At 54.1% G+C, this 16,490-nt stretch overlaps 3 protein-coding genes across 3 annotated transcripts; 2 read left to right on the top strand and 1 right to left on the bottom strand.

The window, feature by feature from the left end:
- Positions 1 to 249: 249 nt before the first annotated feature.
- On the top strand, positions 250 to 1,086 carry J4E84_008948 (uncharacterized protein; the record flags this gene model as incomplete). The annotated part of the gene is made up of 1 exon (XM_049391515.1): positions 250 to 1,086. The coding sequence occupies one exon, from the start codon at positions 250 to 252 to the stop codon at positions 1,084 to 1,086; it is 837 nt and encodes a 278-aa protein (XP_049240643.1).
- A 4,194-nt stretch (positions 1,087 to 5,280) lies between these two features.
- Positions 5,281 to 6,588, bottom strand: MDM12 (Mitochondrial distribution and morphology protein 12; the record flags this gene model as incomplete). Its single annotated transcript, XM_049391514.1, has 1 exon — positions 5,281 to 6,588. One exon carries the CDS (start codon positions 6,586 to 6,588, stop codon positions 5,281 to 5,283), a length of 1,308 nt encoding a protein of 435 aa, XP_049240642.1.
- A 6,936-nt stretch (positions 6,589 to 13,524) lies between these two features.
- CAT1 (catalase A) lies at positions 13,525 to 15,795 on the top strand (the record flags this gene model as incomplete). The annotated part of the gene is made up of 2 exons (XM_049391513.1): positions 13,525 to 13,755; positions 13,804 to 15,795. 2 exons carry the CDS (start codon positions 13,525 to 13,527, stop codon positions 15,793 to 15,795), a joined length of 2,223 nt encoding a protein of 740 aa, XP_049240641.1.
- Between the last annotated feature and the right edge of the window lie 695 nt (positions 15,796 to 16,490).

Genomic DNA, 16,490 nt, shown 5'->3' with positions numbered 1-16,490 from the left:
AGCTCAGTCGACACCAGCTAACATCGTGAACCCTGTCAAAACCCATCGTAAACTCCTGCAACACGTGCGAACACATGTCGTTGCTATTCTCTAATTCTCGTAGCGCCCCGCAACCCGCCAAGCTCCTTTAGTCTTACGTGCATGGCCTACCTGCATCTTCCACATCACAGCTCCCTGACTCAATATCTCCACCCTCGCTGACCCCCAAGACAAGGCATCTGTACTCTTATATCAACAGTTACTGCCAACATGACAGACTCCAAACCCCTCGTCTTCTACGACATCTCCTCCCCAATACAGCCCCGCTCCTACGCACCCAACCCCTCCAAGGCCCGCCTCGCCCTAAGTTTCAAGGGCGTACCTTTCAAAACAACCTGGGTCGATCTCCTCGACATCTCCACCGTCCGCAAAGGACTCAACTGTCCAGCCACACGCAAGCTAGACGACGGATCCGATTTCCACACCCTACCCATGCTACAAGACCCGTCCGCAGACGAGGTCATCGGAGACAGTTTCGACATTGCCAACTACCTCGAAGACACGTTTCCCAACTCCGGTGGCTGTCTATTCCCTGAAGACTCCACTCACACGGGGCTTGACTACGAGAGTCCGAATAAGGACACCATGTTCTATGCGCCCCTCACATTGAACGAAGGGGCCAAACATGAGGCGTATGCAAAGTTCAACACCCACGTCGACGCTACGTTCTCTGCTCATGTGGTGCTTGTTGCTCAGCATATGCCTTTCAATCCCGAGACGGCGGAAGCTGTGAAGGCACAGATGAGCAAACGTGCGCACTTGGATTCCTGGGACAGTATCTGCATTCAAGGCGAGGCTAGGGAGCAGCTCAGGGTGGCGTTCAAGGCGGCGCTGGAGTCACTGGCGGATCTGTTCATGGTCCATGGGGAGGGGCCGTTCCTGGAGGGTGAAAAGGCGAACTATGCGGATCTTATCGTGGGTGGATGGCTGAACATGATGGCTTCTTGTATGCCTGCTGATGAATGGGATGATTTCAAGACATGGCATGGAGGTGTGTTTGGAAGGTTGCATGATGCGTTGCAGGAGAAGTACTTTGTGTGCGTATAGTGAACCATTTTTGAGGAGCGAATGTCGTTACAAAATCCGATGAGATATATTGTGCGAAGCGAAGGGATAGTGGAATGAGACGAGCGCTGTTGCTATGGAGGCGACTGTTATATAAAGATGTCAATTGGATGAATGCTTTGTCCCCCATGGTAACAGACTCAAGTATCCTACTCAAGAACGATATTCTGTCGCCGAAGATCCATCATCAGAGCTTCCCCATGCATCACCCCATACACGAATGACTCTCCGACAAGACGATAACGGCCATTAGGCAAAGGCCGCAGCACAAACGGAAGACCACCGCGATACAGCACCCAGACCTCATCGCCTACACGCAGTGACCTCGCTCCAGTGCCCATAAACCCTCCGCGTGTTTTGAACAGTCTTCGTTGTCGGCCCGCACTTTGATCGAGCTCGTGCTGTAATTGCGCAAGCCCAATTGGCGAATATGTACCATTGAACATGCTCTCCACTACGGCAACTAAGCGCTTAGAATATGAGTCGAAGCTGTACGGCGAGCCCGGTGGTTCGAGCTCAAGGAGTTTGCGCCAATCTGGATATACAGACTCTGTTAATGGCGACTGGTGGGGTTGGAAATCGTCAGCGCTGGACCATGGAGTCAAGCGATGCCGGATCTGGAGGTTGAGGATGTAATCAATGAAGAGCTCGCCTGTTTTTACAGGAGCAGGGTATGTATGGTTGTAGATGTCGGTAGTCAGCGTTCGCCAGAGTACTTCGACACGCGATGGCGCCTTGCCAGTGCCGCCTGGGTCGGGGTAGGATAAGTCAAGCGCAAGGGCCAGGTTCACGATGCTTGCCCATACCGCTGGAGGGTCTTCCGATTCATCGATAAGCAGCGAAGTCTGATCGATTTGATCTAATCGATGTCCTTGCACCGGGAGAAGTCCTCTTTTCATGCTTTCTACATCCGGACGCCAGGCGCGGTTGCCAGCAGCATGCCAGTATGCCGGACCACGATAGCGAAGCGGGTAAGGTTGAAGCGGCACGCTCAAGTCGGGTACCCAGGATGGCAACCCCGATATCCGTCTTTGCGAGGAGTCCTCCACGTGTGACAACCACGAAAGGTTCTTGTAAGACGACATGAGTACCGCTGTAGTTTGTGTGAAGACCTCCTGTACACTGAGATTGTAATCCGGCGTAAGCGCGTTAGGCTGCGTACGAAATGGAGACATACCCCGGTTGGCCAGGCCGAGAAATGCGTACACCTTGTCCCTGGGATCTGAAGACTCTGAAAAGCGGTGCTTGTCGAGCAGGTTCCGGAAAGACGGTTGTTTGGTCGCTTGACCGTCGTCTCTGACCAGTGACGAGGCGAATAGCCGGGTATCATTGAGATATAGAGGGCTGATGCCGACAGCTAGCTTCGACTTGAGAATTTGCTTGTAGATGCCAGGATGTTTCCGCAGCTCTTTGACATGCTTTAGTTTGTCTGCATGGAGATGATGATACCACCTCGTGAGTTTGACAAAAGACAGCGTTTTGGATAGAATTTCCCAAGGAAAGACCTTGTTACCACAGACTACCAGAGCCGATTTGCCAAGTGCGATCTCTTGAACGACCTGATGATATCAGTCGTCGGCTGTGCATGTAGCTATTCGTTGCAAACTCACCCAAGCCCTCTTGAACCATGGGCGGTTGATGAGGACTATGAAGCCTAGCCAGTTGTAGAAGGTGAGACCAGTAGAGGATACTAGCTGACTCTCTTCGGGATTGTAGAAGGATGTGTAAGGTACTAGCGGCCAGTGTTTCTCGGGAATAGCCGCTATCTTCTGCATGGTAGTGACAGCATCCAACGTGTACTGATCCTCTTTGCCTAGCCAGACAACAACTCCATCGGCCCTCTTGAAAACATCACCCATACGGGCAACCTGGGCATTCCTCTCCTCAATGTCTGTTTGGTTCATGCACAAAAGGTCTATCCAGTAGTAGGTCGGGGTCTTCGGCATATGTGGCATGTTGATAGCGTTGCTGAGCATTTGCAGTGCATCTCGAAGGTTACTGGTGACCTTGAGAAGACAGCCATCGCATATGATGGTGTGGTGGCGGGTCGATTCTACTGCGTCGTTCGATGCAGGTTTCAGTCCTACTTCATACTGTCTCGATGTTCCTGATATGGAACTGGCTTGAGGACTACCCCATGTGTATGACAAAGCTTTGAAGGAAGGCGCATCTGCAAGCTCAGTAACCTTCAACGAGCAGCGAATGATACCGTTGCTTGTCACTGGTAGGAGCTCCAATAGGCGTATACAGGTAGGCGATGGCAGACGCTCATACTGGTAGGGTTTGCTGTTGCTGAACACAGACAGCCGCGCATTTCGAGTGACGCGGGCGTGGCGCACGAAGTTTCGCAGCCTCATGAGTGGATCGAGTAGCGTCAGGGCGCACAGGCGCGTCCTGCGTCATTTTGGACAATGACGCGCGGGGTCGCGATGTGGGGAATGGTGTGCGTCATTGGCCCATTCGCGCTCAGTCAGCCAGCCTCGCTTGAACGCGGCCTTGTCGGCAAGCCTAACCAGCAGGCACGGTGCATGCACATCATCCAAGTTTCAAAATGTCTGGAGGCCTGATCGGATGTCAACCAGATTAGTGATGGAAACTATAGTTAGCTTGCGACAATTTCATACAGTAGTAACAAATACGCCAGGCTGTAGACCGATCAGCAATGGTGTGGTATCGGTACAGATTGACCTCTATGCCGTCCTCCAAAAGGAATGGATGTGCCAAGCCTGGGAAGTGTGAACTCTCGGGGCGCCAAAGACCATTGAGGAATGCATAGACGTGGACATATAAGTAGTTTTTATTATTGCATGAGCATCCCCCTTCGGGATGTTCTTGTACGACCTCTGTAGTCTTACCGTCGCAGTCCAGCCATATTCGAGCAATCATCGTCAGATTAAACCATTCAACTTTACCGGAACGTGCTGTTGCTTGCTTGGCTGAAGCAGTTGTAGACGGACGTCACGACTTCCGCCATGCAAGACACGCCATAGCGCCGCAATCCTTGCCGGTACTATGACCCCAAGAGCCTATATGTGACAATAACGGCACAAGGTACGGTAATATTGCGCAAAGCATGCGACATGGTTGTCATCCACTCCAAGGGTTATCGAAACTCTATCTTATGATTATCCAAGAATAGGTCGCATGTGATTGAGAACATTAGAAGGCGCTCGTGTTTGATGTTGAGAGGCATGAATTTCATCTCAGTTTACGTGGTGAGATTGCGCTACCAGATTGCGAATTGTTGGCATACTGGGATTGGCCATTGCAGTACTCTAGCAGTAAGGTGTTGCGTCAATGTGATCGTCTGGGGGAATTGCAGACTCAGTACGGAATCTGTTGGGTCTGATCTGTCGTGCCTCTATATCACTGGTCAGTCGGTACAAAGGCGGTTCAACGACCGGTGAGGTTGAATGCACAACATCGTATGTGGGTATCATTGGCGAAATGCATACCTGTATGCTAGCAAAGGGCGGATGCAGCCAGGGTGATTACAATGAAGGCGGGAATGGCGGGAAACGAGGGACAGGACGCGGCATCGATGATCAACACACATGATAACAAGGTTGATGGGCAATGCGCTAGTTGACGGGACACAACCGCGGTGCGAGGCTTGTCTGTATGGGCCCGATGCCGACGCCGACGGGTAGTGATCTTGACAGGCAGGTTACACTCGCACTAACGGCTCAAAAGAGTGCTTCATCTGTCCTTGTCCCTGTTCTGAAGGTACCAACGTGGCCTAACTCCGTCACACCCGCTGTCAGTAACATAGCTGTCAAAATGCCGTCCCTCATCGCTTCTGCGGGTGCCCATGGTGACTGCAAGTAACCCACGTTCTCGGAGCGTCTGCCGTATGACCCTTGTAGTGAACACAAAGGAAGGGCTTGCTACAAGGCTCTTTGCTGCCGTGAGACACTAATTTTATCACTCGGGTGGGGAAAAACGCTGTTGTGTGACCCCGAAATTGTATGCATGCATGCCGTGTGTTAAGGTCCATAATGGACAGATGAAATGCTGTGCTCGAATGAATCCCATCCACCGTTGGCGGTGAACAATGCCGATGCGGAATGTCACATCGCCATTTCGTTGCTGATGCTGGCTGGCTGTACATGTCATGTATGTAGCGCATGCAATTATACATACAATCGCTCTTTATGCGGAGCGACTTCCAGAGCTCTAAACGAGGAACGTCCAGAAACTTGGATAGACAAACTCATCTTCGAAGATGCGCCTGACCTGCTCCAGCACGAAAGACTCCACCTTCCCGACATTCTTGAGGACCTGCTTTCCACTGCCCTGGCCACCTATCTCGCTTTCGACTTTGATGTTTTCCAGCAGACCTCCGATCTTGGGTCGTTGCACAGGCCGCGGGTTTTGGCCTTGTGCGTCTGTTTGAAGACCGTTGAAGCCGGTCTCGCCGCCGACTAGAGCATCTGCGTCATCTGGTGACAAGAAACAGAAATGGGCCCGCTTTTTGATGTATGCCAATATCGCAACACCGTCAAAGGTGAGTCCGGTGATGTTTAGCTTAAGAGGAATGCCGACAAAGCTTGGCATCGGGTAATCCAACAGGATTTCCGCTGTCAGTGACATTTTGATGTCGCCGGAGTATTGCACATGTGTCACAACCTGTATGTCATCAGGACTCTTCTCACGCATGCGGTGAGGAGACGCAGACGGTGTCCGCGCATAGCTATGCTGAGAAGTACCGTCGTCTGATCCGGCAAAGGACGGCCTCTTTCCCTCGTCCTGTTGGTGCCTTGAGGAAGGCCTTGAACTTGGATCTGGGTGAGATTGCGGTGTGAGGGTTAGCGAGTTCATGGACGCTGCGTTCCGCAGACGCATATTTGTTGGCGTAGTTGGCCGACCGTGAGGGTTCTCAAGCCAATTATGCAATTGGGCACCAGCTACAGCAGCAAGAGGCGTGGTAGCGCCGGAGAGACCTGCACTCAAAGGTAGATGGAAGTAGTTCATATTGGAGGTGCCACCAGGGATGCCTGGCGTGAGTGCTCCATGAAAGAATGGGCTGCCTAGTTCGTTGGGAGCCAATGACGCGCGTTTCGTGGATGGCCGAGGAAGAGGTTGAAAAGGGCGTAACCTGGTCTGAATGGGAGTGTGTTCCTCCAAGTCTACCTCTCGGCCTCGTTCCCTAGAATGGCTATCCCTTCGTGAACGACTGGGTGGGTTGCTGGAGTCGCGTGACTTGGCGTCATGCTGCGTGTCGCCTTCCTCTGGCCCGTCCCCTTGTTCGTCTGGGTAGTCCTCATCATCCTCGTAAAAGTCAGGTAGTGGGTCGCATATGTCTTTAATCTCAATCTCCGGGGGTACGCTGCCGAAGTCGAATGAGTGCACGTGAACTGAGCGGATGAAGCGTGGCAGCGTCACCTGCTGAAACCGGTCGTGAATGAAGGCGCGTATTGTCTCAGCACGCGCGGAGCCCTCTGCACCGCCTGTGATGGTGTCCCAGTTGATATCAATCGACATGGCTGCGGAGTGGAGGTTGGGGTTGTCGACAGAACATTGAAACTCGCGGCTGCCGAGGCCGAATGAGGAAGCGACTACCGGGCCGAGCGCACAAACGACGCCGAGCCGTCGAACCACTCATCATCCTGACAACGAAGTCATCGCTTGCGCATCTCATTTCTTCACGAAACGTGCGGGTGTGATGAGCTATTCGCGTCTGCATCAACACCCTGTCACTCCTCCGACCCCGAGCCGACTAGACTCAACACTTCATAGCGAGACCCGCTGCCGGTGTTGTCTCAAGTTGGCACAGGATGCGACTGCACTCGAGCGAAGGTCGTCTAATTGATGAAGCGAAAGGAGCCGCTTTGCGTCGCTGCACGTACTAGTACAAGCGCCTTGCTGCAGATCGACCATGTGATGTCTCGCGGAATCAAGAGCAAGGGATAGAGTGGTAGTCACAAGGGTCGGCACTGGTACATGCAAAACACCCACCACAGGGGATTAAATTAGACTGAAGATGCCAATTCAGAGGGGCCACGGCGCTCTCGAGTGTCGATTCAATCAACCATACTAGCTTCAACAGCGTGGCGAGAAAAGCCTGATGGGGCCGGTGCACAATCACACGCATGACAAAGTACGCTATTGCTGCGTCTATGTGGCTCAGTCTTCGGTTGAACCGTCAAGGTGGTCAGGCTGAATGCCTTCTAGAAGACGCGTTACCCGGTTGGCTGCAGATGACCAGTGCGGAGCTTGACGCATATCAGGTGCCAATATACAAGAGTCTCGGTTATTTGGCGATCTGGATACATGTCTGCACAGGCCGCGGCTTTGCTCTTGGTCACATGAAAGCACTGCACTCACTTGGACTGGGTTTACTGCGAGAGTTTCCAGGCGGCCATGGAGGCTGAGATACATGTGGCAGCATGGCTGGGAGAGACGCCTCTAAGCTTACGGCGTTGAACATGCTACGGCCCGTCCCTCAGCATGATCGGAGGTGTAATAAGACAGCCATATTTTGAGCATCATACGACGGCGACGCTCCTATTCCCAGGTTGAGACTTGTGCCCGGTGCACATGCTAGCATGTGCTGCATGACAAGACTGGAGCTTGATTGATGGCATCCTATCACGGGCTTAGAATAGACGGTGCCTTGACCACGTCGTCTCGTTTACCTGGGTATTAGTGCAGGGCTGGTATACAAGGGAGTCAGACCCAATATACAGAGCAAATAGGCGGCTCGCGTGATTGGCGCAGCTCGCCGACGTGGTTCGAGAGCTACATGAAATGTGATTGATGGCATCGCAGAGGCCGTAAGCCAGGGCGATTGGCGAAAAACGGCATTGCATATGTTCCTCATGCGTGATACTGTACCGCAGATCAGCGCAGATTGATTGGGCCGCGACGGTCTCGAGATCCGCGGAGGCGGCGCAATAGAAGAATGGGCTCAACAGATGAATTATGGCAATCCGAGAGAGGACGAAGTGCCCATCTCGGATGCCCAGGGTTTGATTGACTTGCTCGTATACTGGCCGTTTCCCCTCGTGTCAACGTCGCGGAGCGCCATAGACTGCAGACAGAGATGTAGTGATAACAATGACAAGATAAGAAGAGAGAACCGGTGCGGTTCGCCGTCGGCGCATGGCGCGACAAGATTAGGAGAGCGTGGTATCCATGTAGTAAGAAAGCTGCCGAGTGGCACGAGTAAGAAAGTGTCTCGCAACACCAGCCTGTATCCAAAACGCCGGACTTGCGGTGCCCACAGTCCAATTAAGAGACAATACCCAAAGGGGACCAATACTTTTTTGAAATCCGTGACGCCGTGAAATGCAGTCCTAGGGCTAGAGCCTCAATGGGGAGCTAGCTGTGTATCAGGGCCAGAGAGTCGCGCGACGAGAAGCTAAGAGAGAGGAGGTGCTTGGAATGCGAGTGCGAAGGCGGGCTCGATGCGTGCGACTGGCTGGCCGTGATGGGGTATCGTGCGAATAATTTGACGGGAGTACACTATAGGACGAGGGGGGTTAGACACGTGTGACGCGTAGGGTTTGGGGAGGGTCGGGCGCACCTGTCTCAATGGTCGCATCTATCACACTTCTCGTCGTGCTTGACGGTCTTGGTGTTGCAGACGCCGCAAGGAGCTGTTCTTGACGTCGCGCATGGCGCCTTCTCAGCAATCTCGTGGCCGCAGCCATATTTGTGTACGACCTTGGTGCACATGTTGGCGGGGGCCGGCGAATGGGGCAGGCGCGGTCGTACGGCGGGGGTAGCGCCTTCTGCAGCGGCGTGGGAGACGAGGAAGGCGGGGTGGCAGCTTGGAGGTGCTGATTGGCTGGCGGACGGGAGCTCTTTCTTCTTGCAGGTGAGGGCGAGACTGCCGTGCGGAGCGCAGCTCAACGGGCTCGCGGGGAAGCAGAGCAGAAGACGGAGTTGAAGCAGGAAGAAGAAAGGCAGGCCAAAAAACAAGCGTGACGCGGAGAAGATAGGCGGCCGGCGGAGGTATCAAAGCTTGTTGGCGGGCGTGGGATGGTGCTGGACTGGTCGGGGAGGAGAGCAGAAGAGCAGCAGCAGGGTAGGTCTACTTGGTCGAGCGGGTGAGGAATTGGTCGGAGCGTCCAGAGGGGATGCAGCGGGCAGCGTGGAGAGTTTTATAACTTCGACATGGCAGCGAGCCAGTCTGACGGTACGCTCCAAAGCTCTTAGATTACCTTCGCTCCCGTTTGCAACAAGACGCGACAGTCTTGTACAGCCGTTGGCTCCGTGCGGAAAGGCAAGCACATACATACGCGGAGCTACTAGCCTTGACGCCTAGCTGCAGCCAGCAAGCCAGCATCGCATCAGCCAGGGTGATCCCGCCTCCTTGTCGAGCGCCAGTGCTGTGACCAACACGCCGTGAATGGCCCAATCGCCGTGCCTGGACACCCGACGACCGTTGCTCTCCTCCTTCACCTGCCCAGGGTCTGCACACTTGCGGAGTCAACCCGGCACTTTGCCAGGAAACACCCGCTGCGCCAGCTCCGATGCTCGTCCATTTCCATTCATCTGCGCCTGAGGTACTTGGATACCACGCAAACAGGACATGCAACGCCAGCACTCTCGCGGCGGCAGCACATTCCCTTGGCTGGTCGGATGAGGGCCCCGTGCATCAGACCATACAGGGCTGACTCTCTCGTCTGCATCTTACTCGTACGGTACAACATGTGCTGTTGATGGACGTTGACCTCCACTACTGCAACAGTCCGTACGTTACAAGGCTAGTCGCAACATTGTGCCAGACGGATAGCCGCATGCTCGCCTGTGACGCCAATGTGGATATCGCCAACTGACCTCAGTCGCATTGTCGGCGGCCAGCGCCCGAGTCTGTTTGCGCGTCCTGACTCACGCCTCGACTCAAGCAGAAGTGGTCGTCGACCAAATAAACGCACCCTGGTTCTTGTCGCGACCGCACATCGCTGGCACATGGCACCCTTGTGAATGCAATTCGACATGATGAAAACACGCCCGGGCTCTACAGTCCTCGTCATGCGCTGTCGATTCCAGCGCGACGGACACCACGGGTGGAACATTGGAGGCAATAATAAGGGCCGTCCTTGCATAACGTCAACGCAACTCCACGACAGCTACCTTAGGGCGAGGTCAAGTGAAGCGTCTGCTGTCGAGTCTAGTTGTTCGGTGGGCCAAATTTGGACGCAAGCTTTAGCGTAGTGATTGCGACCTACGCCCATGATTCGAGACGAGATGGAAACGTCCTCACCTCAGTCGCCTACCCAATTTAGAACCCTGGCACCAAACGAACTGCGGATTGCAAACATCTAGCCGACATCACGCCCGTCAAATGAGCCACCACGTCAGCGCCGGTATGAAGGGGATCGTGGTAGAGCCGGCTTGCGCAGCTGGCCCGTCGCTCACCAGACGTGATGACTGCCCGTCTCCACATCCCGGCAACAGTACGAGCAGTCACCTGGAGCGCAGAGCCATCCTACACGAATGGACACGTCCCCTTACGGACCGCGATCGAGATACAGGCGCTACTCGTCGCATGCTGTGTACCTAGCCTGTCAAAAAAATGTGTTGCACAAGCAGTCTCCAACGGGCGACAGGGGTAGTTTTGCGCGCTTCGCCTGACGTGGCCTAGCCTCACGGCCCGCTCTTACCTGATCGACTTGTGCGACCTGGAGCTCCACAAGTGCAGATGCGCCGTCGGTGATCAAAAAGCAACGCGGACTGTTTCGTTTTGCGAGACGCAGGAATCAAGTCCGCGCGACTGCAGAACTGGCGCGCAGAAGCAACCTACGTCTTTTTACCTGCAACAATCCTGTAAAGTCTGTTGCCCTCGCCTGGGGGCTATCGCCCACTTGGGCCAGGGTTGTGTTTCGGCAGATCCATCCACGTTTGAGGCACGGAGGCTCGCGGCTGTAAGATTAAGATGTGACTCGTTTTCCCCTTTGTGTGTGGCTTGTCCCACGTCTCCACGCATCACAGCAGCCTCATGTCACCTGCTCCGGCTGTTGCTCGGCACTCGACCACGCTCGAGAGCTGATCAACGATCAGCATCGTCCGCAGATCAGTGCAGTACAAGGTGGAGATTACGAGAAGAGCCACACCAGTGCCCATGCGAGTGCCGGCCGATTCACGCACAATTCTCAAAGGATCACTTGCGACTCAGCGCCGTTCAGGTCAGCCTGGCGGTAATCTCCAGGATGCGCATCTCGGTTGCGCTTACCACACGCGAAGGCACTAGCTCAGGCCACGCTATGCCACGGTGCGCTTGTGACAGCGGCCCTATCCTTACATTCTTCCGCTGACCACAAAACCGTTGACAGCTCCTCTCGCTAGCATTCCTATCAGGATAGCAATTGCTAAGAGGCACAGCACGCCCCACTCCACCTGTACATATATCATGGCCGCCGCCATGACTAGCACCAAAGCCATGCGTCAACCTCGGCGTACGCCTGATCAGCAACTATGAGGACCGGGGCTGCCCCGCCTCATGACGGACAGGGTGTCTCGTCTACTCTCGGCACCTTTATGACTTCCTGGTTATCATCGACGACATCATAAGCAATCTTGCATGTTGTTGAGACTCTTCCCTTGTCAGCTCATCTACAGTACGGCCTGCATCCGAAACAGAAAGCTCGCTGGCATAGGGCGAGAAAGACTATAGTTGCACATGCAGCTAGGATGCAGCTCCACAGGAGATGCATCCATGGACAGCGGTAGTTACCGGAACCCAGCTCCAGAGCCCATTGCAGCCTCACGGTGCGTACAAGCTCCGCATAAATGTTGCTCATCTATATCCGTACTCGAAAGCATTGGACACTGAAACCGATAAAGCTTGTGGGGTTAGCAGCAGATCATCAATACTTAGAAAAGCGGCCAAACGGGCGTTTTGCGCACCCTTTCAGGCAACGACAACATGAACGACATAAGGGTTATATCGAAAGTGCCTGCCTTAGCACAAGCCAACGGTTAGTTCACTGATATGATAAGATATAATTTGGATGCTCGCATTCATATCACCCCTCTAAGCGAAAGCGAGGCTTAGGCTACTGACGTACCGGTTCCATTGCCAAAATGCCGACGAGAGAGTTTTTCCGCCGTTTGACAAGTGTAACTTCCGGAAGCCGCGGAGGCCTTCGGTATAGATGCAAGGTACAATAGACACGCACAATGCCTGTCGATCATCAGGCAAAGCGACCGAGCAGGCAATGCTAACCACTGCAAAACGTACTCGTGGCTCATTGGCGGAAGGATTGTCCGGAACATCACGGCTCATGGCGGATGCAGGATGCGGCAAGACCATTTGCTGCTACTAATTTGCGAAACACCATCGGCAAATAACATAGATCAGCGTCAACACATCGTGACTTTGGAGATAAGCCAGTCGCATATACACGCTGTGCAAAATAGGCTAGCAGATGATTTTGTGAAGCGCGCTATCAACGCTTCGCAATCCAGTGGCCTACTGTGCGAAAAAGCAACCCCGGCATTAGCGTAGAGCGGCCTACTCGAGTTGCATGAAGCTGCAAAGCGAGCATTGATCCAGGAAAAGTTCCGGACGTTATGTGTGGCTATAGACGCGTAGTCATCCGGCTTTCGCGGTTCGCCAAGATCAGGTCACGCGGCGGATGTGCGTTTCGCACGCAAGCCAACGGTCGTCGTAGTGTCCGGCGTTAATGGTGAGTTGCTAGCTCTAGGAAAGTTTGTCGGGGAAGATGCGATAGGGTTTAGAGGCCAGGAGCGAGTGCGAAAGCTTATGTGCCGGACCATGCGTAGCCCGACGAAGCCTGAGAACTCGTCTTCGTCGCCCTCAATAATCTGGACCTTCTTCTTGCGACACCCTCCCTTCGCGCCTGAAGCTGTCGCAGCCCAGAATATCGTGATGATCTGTCCTGGCACATGCAGCTGGTGGGGGCGGTGCGGGGCATCCACACGTGGGCCTCTTAACGGTTTTCCATCATTGACGTCACAGCAGGATATTTGCGAGCAACGGCAATTTTCACACTCGCGAACGACTCGGTCTTGGTTCGCTGGAAAGAAAATGTAGTGGCGGATTCAAGGATGGGCTTCAGAAAAGGCCATTTCTCAGCATGCGATTCTCGAATGGCAGGAACTAGCTGCCGGGTACATGGCAAAGTTGAGTCTCGCGTGGCACATCGGCATCGCTCGGCAGTCGGTGCAAACGTTCAATCACGATGATCGAACATCATCTTCTTTGCCATTGGTTGGAGTCCACAGACTCCACTTTCAAGCGCGTCGCAAACACGCAGTCGCTGTCTTGATGGAGCTGTGCGGTAGAAGCATTAGGCAACTCCAAGCCGAAGTGCAGCGAACACACGTCGCTATGACGTCGAAAAGTAAACAGTCCCGGCAGTACAAAGACGAGCGCGGCGCGCGCAGCAAACGGCCACCACACCGATTGACATCGCCAATCGACTCAATCTTTGCACACTCGACAAAATGGCGTCCGAAATCATAGGCAACGTCGCAGAGAAGGCCAAGGGCCTCACTGGCGAGAAGACTGGCAAAATGGCCCAGCTCGCAGCCGTCACCAAGGATGTACACGACGACAAGTGGCGCATCACCAGCGACTTCGGTGTCAAGCAGAACAACACCGACGACTGGCTGAAGGTGGCGACCGATGACCAGACCGGCCCCTCCCTTTTGGAGGACCACTTCGCTCGTGAGAAGGTATGCAGACTAGACCTGGCCACCAAGACCGAGTAGTAACAGTGTCAGATCCACCGCTTCGACCACGAGCGCATTCCCGAGCGTGTTGTCCACGCCCGTGGTTCCGGCGCCTTCGGAAAGTTCACTCTCTTCGAGTCGGCCGAAGACGTTACTTCAGCTGGCGTCCTTACCGACACATCGCGCGAGACCCCCGTCTTCCTACGATTCTCCACTGTACTGGGTAGCCGTGGCTCTGCAGACACCGTGCGCGATGTTCGCGGTTTCGCCGTAAAGTTCTACACAGAGGAGGGCAACTGGGACATCGTTGGCAACAACATTCCCGTCTTCTTCATCCAGGACTCCATGAAGTTCCCCGATGTCATTCACTCCGGCAAGCCAGAGCCTGACTGCGAAATACCCCAGGCACAAACTGCACACAACAACTTCTGGGACTTCCAGTACATGCACCCAGAGGCGACGCACATGTTCATGTGGGCCATGTCCGACCGTACCATCCCCCGCTCATACCGCATGATGCAGGGTTTCGGTGTCAACACCTACACACTCGTCAACGCCAAGGGCGAGAGGAGCTTTGTCAAGTTCCATTTCACACCCGAGCTCGGTGTACACAGCTTTGTGTGGGACGAGGCACTCAAGATAGCTGGTCAAGACCCTGATTTCCACCGCAAAGACTTGTGGATGGCTATCGAGAGCGGCGCCTACCCCAAGTGGAAGTTTGGTATCCAGGTTCTCCCAGAGTCTCGCGAGCACGACTTCGACTTTGACATTCTGGATGCTACCAAGGTCTGGCCTGAGGAGCTGGTGCCTATCCGATACATTGGTCAGCTCGAGCTGAACCAGAACCCCGACGAGTTCTTCACCCAGACTGAGCAAGTCGCCTTCTGCACAAGCCACATTGTCCCTGGTATCGGCTTCAGTAACGACCCTCTCTTGCAAGGACGCAACTTCTCCTACCAGGACACTCAGCTCTCTCGTCTGGGTATTAACTGGGAAGAGTTGCCAATCAACAAGCCAGTTTGCCCCGTCATGAACTTCAACCGTGACGGTGCCATGCGCCACACCATCACCAAGGGCAAGGTCAACTACTGGCCTAACCGCTACCAGACCGTGCCCCCTGCCACCGAGAAGGAGGGTGCTTACATCGACTACCCAGAGAAGACCGCCGGTATCAAGGCTCGCATGCAGAGCAGCAAGTTCAGGGAGCACAAGAACCAGGCCGAGCTCTTCTACAACTCCATGTCGGAGAACGAGAAGATGCACATGAAGGACGCTTTTGCCTTTGAGCTCGACCACTGCGACGACCCTGTGGTCTACAAGCGCCTCTGTGAGCGTCTCTGCGAGATCGATCTTGAGCTTGCTCAGACTGTTGCGGAGATGGTTGGTAGCGATGTGCCCACTCAACAAACTCGCCCGAAGCACAACAAGAAGGCCAAGGGTCTATCGCAAATGGATTTCATGCCCGAGAAGCCTACCATTGCCACCCGCATGGTCGCTATTCTCATTGCTGATGGTTACGACAAGGTCGCTTACAACGGCATCAAGGCCGCCCTGACCGCTGCCGGCGCCCTTCCCTTCACCATCTCTCCTAGGAGAAACAAGATCTTCGCCGAAGGTGAGGACAAGAGCGGCTCCGGCGTTGTAGCAGACCACCACCTTGAGGGCCAGCGCTCCACCATGTACGACAGTGTCTTCGTGCCTGGTGGCGCCAAGTCCATCGAGACCCTGCGCAAGAATGGCCGCGCTGTTCACTGGATCCGCGAAGCTTTCGGTCACTTGAAGGCGATCGGCGCTACCGGCGAAGGCGTGTCGTTCATCAAGCAGGCTGTCGACCTTCCCGGCATGGAGTTCTCGGCTGCTGCTGATGTTGTCAACAGCTATGGTGTTGTCACTGCTGCTCAGGTTCACGCCGATAGCTTCAAGGAGGCTGTCAACATGGCCAAGGAGGCCAAGGACTTCACCAGCGCGTACCTGTTCAGCATCTCGCAACACAAGAACTTTGAGCGCGAGACTGCTGGGCTTAACCAGATGGCTGCCTTTTAAGGCGTGATGGGAAGAGAATGATGATGATACGAGGCCAAGAGATCCTTCCTTTCATGAACGTAGATAATTTTCAATGATACCACATGAACAATTTTACACGACATTCCAAGCCACTCATGTTCGTTGTTGCTCTACCGAGATTATATTCTATGATGCGAGAGCAAACGCCTTCCATAAACAGCAGAGATAGCGTCCATCATATCCAACTCTGTCAGCAACTGTAAGCGCCGTCGCGGCTTTCACACACTTCGACTTTTTTTCTATGTTCCCATTAACCCAGACAAAGCATCGAGAACGATGCGAGGGTAGTACACTTCGAGGTTGGTTGCACGTCGACTAACTAGTGTACATGGCGTTTCGCTAGAGCAGAAGCTATGCAAGTCCAGGGAGATGAGTATGCGATCCTGATGAATAGCACGTTGTCAAGAGGGCAGCTAAACCTCAATATGGGGGTGAGTCCAAGTTCGCGTTCTCCGTATCTTCTGCAGCTCAGCCACACGCCCCACTTTCGACTAACCCCATCTGGATGCGCAGCGAGAAAAGGGCGTTACAGCAAATTAGCGCTTACGAATGTGCGGCCGTTTCTTTTCGACCCCGACACTGAACTTACGACGAGTCCGAACATCGTCACTATTTCGCACTCCTACATTAGGCACGCCTTGAGAATATATAAGGCGACTGGAAGGATTTAGGAG

The sequence above is a fragment of the Alternaria hordeiaustralica genome, assembly GCF_023758085.1.
Source record: "Alternaria hordeiaustralica strain BMP 2776 chromosome Unknown scaffold_25, whole genome shotgun sequence".
Lineage (NCBI taxonomy): Eukaryota > Fungi > Ascomycota > Dothideomycetes > Pleosporales > Pleosporaceae > Alternaria > Alternaria hordeiaustralica.
The sequence above is the reverse complement of the archived record's forward strand: the minus strand, read 5'-3'. Positions and strand labels throughout refer to the sequence as shown.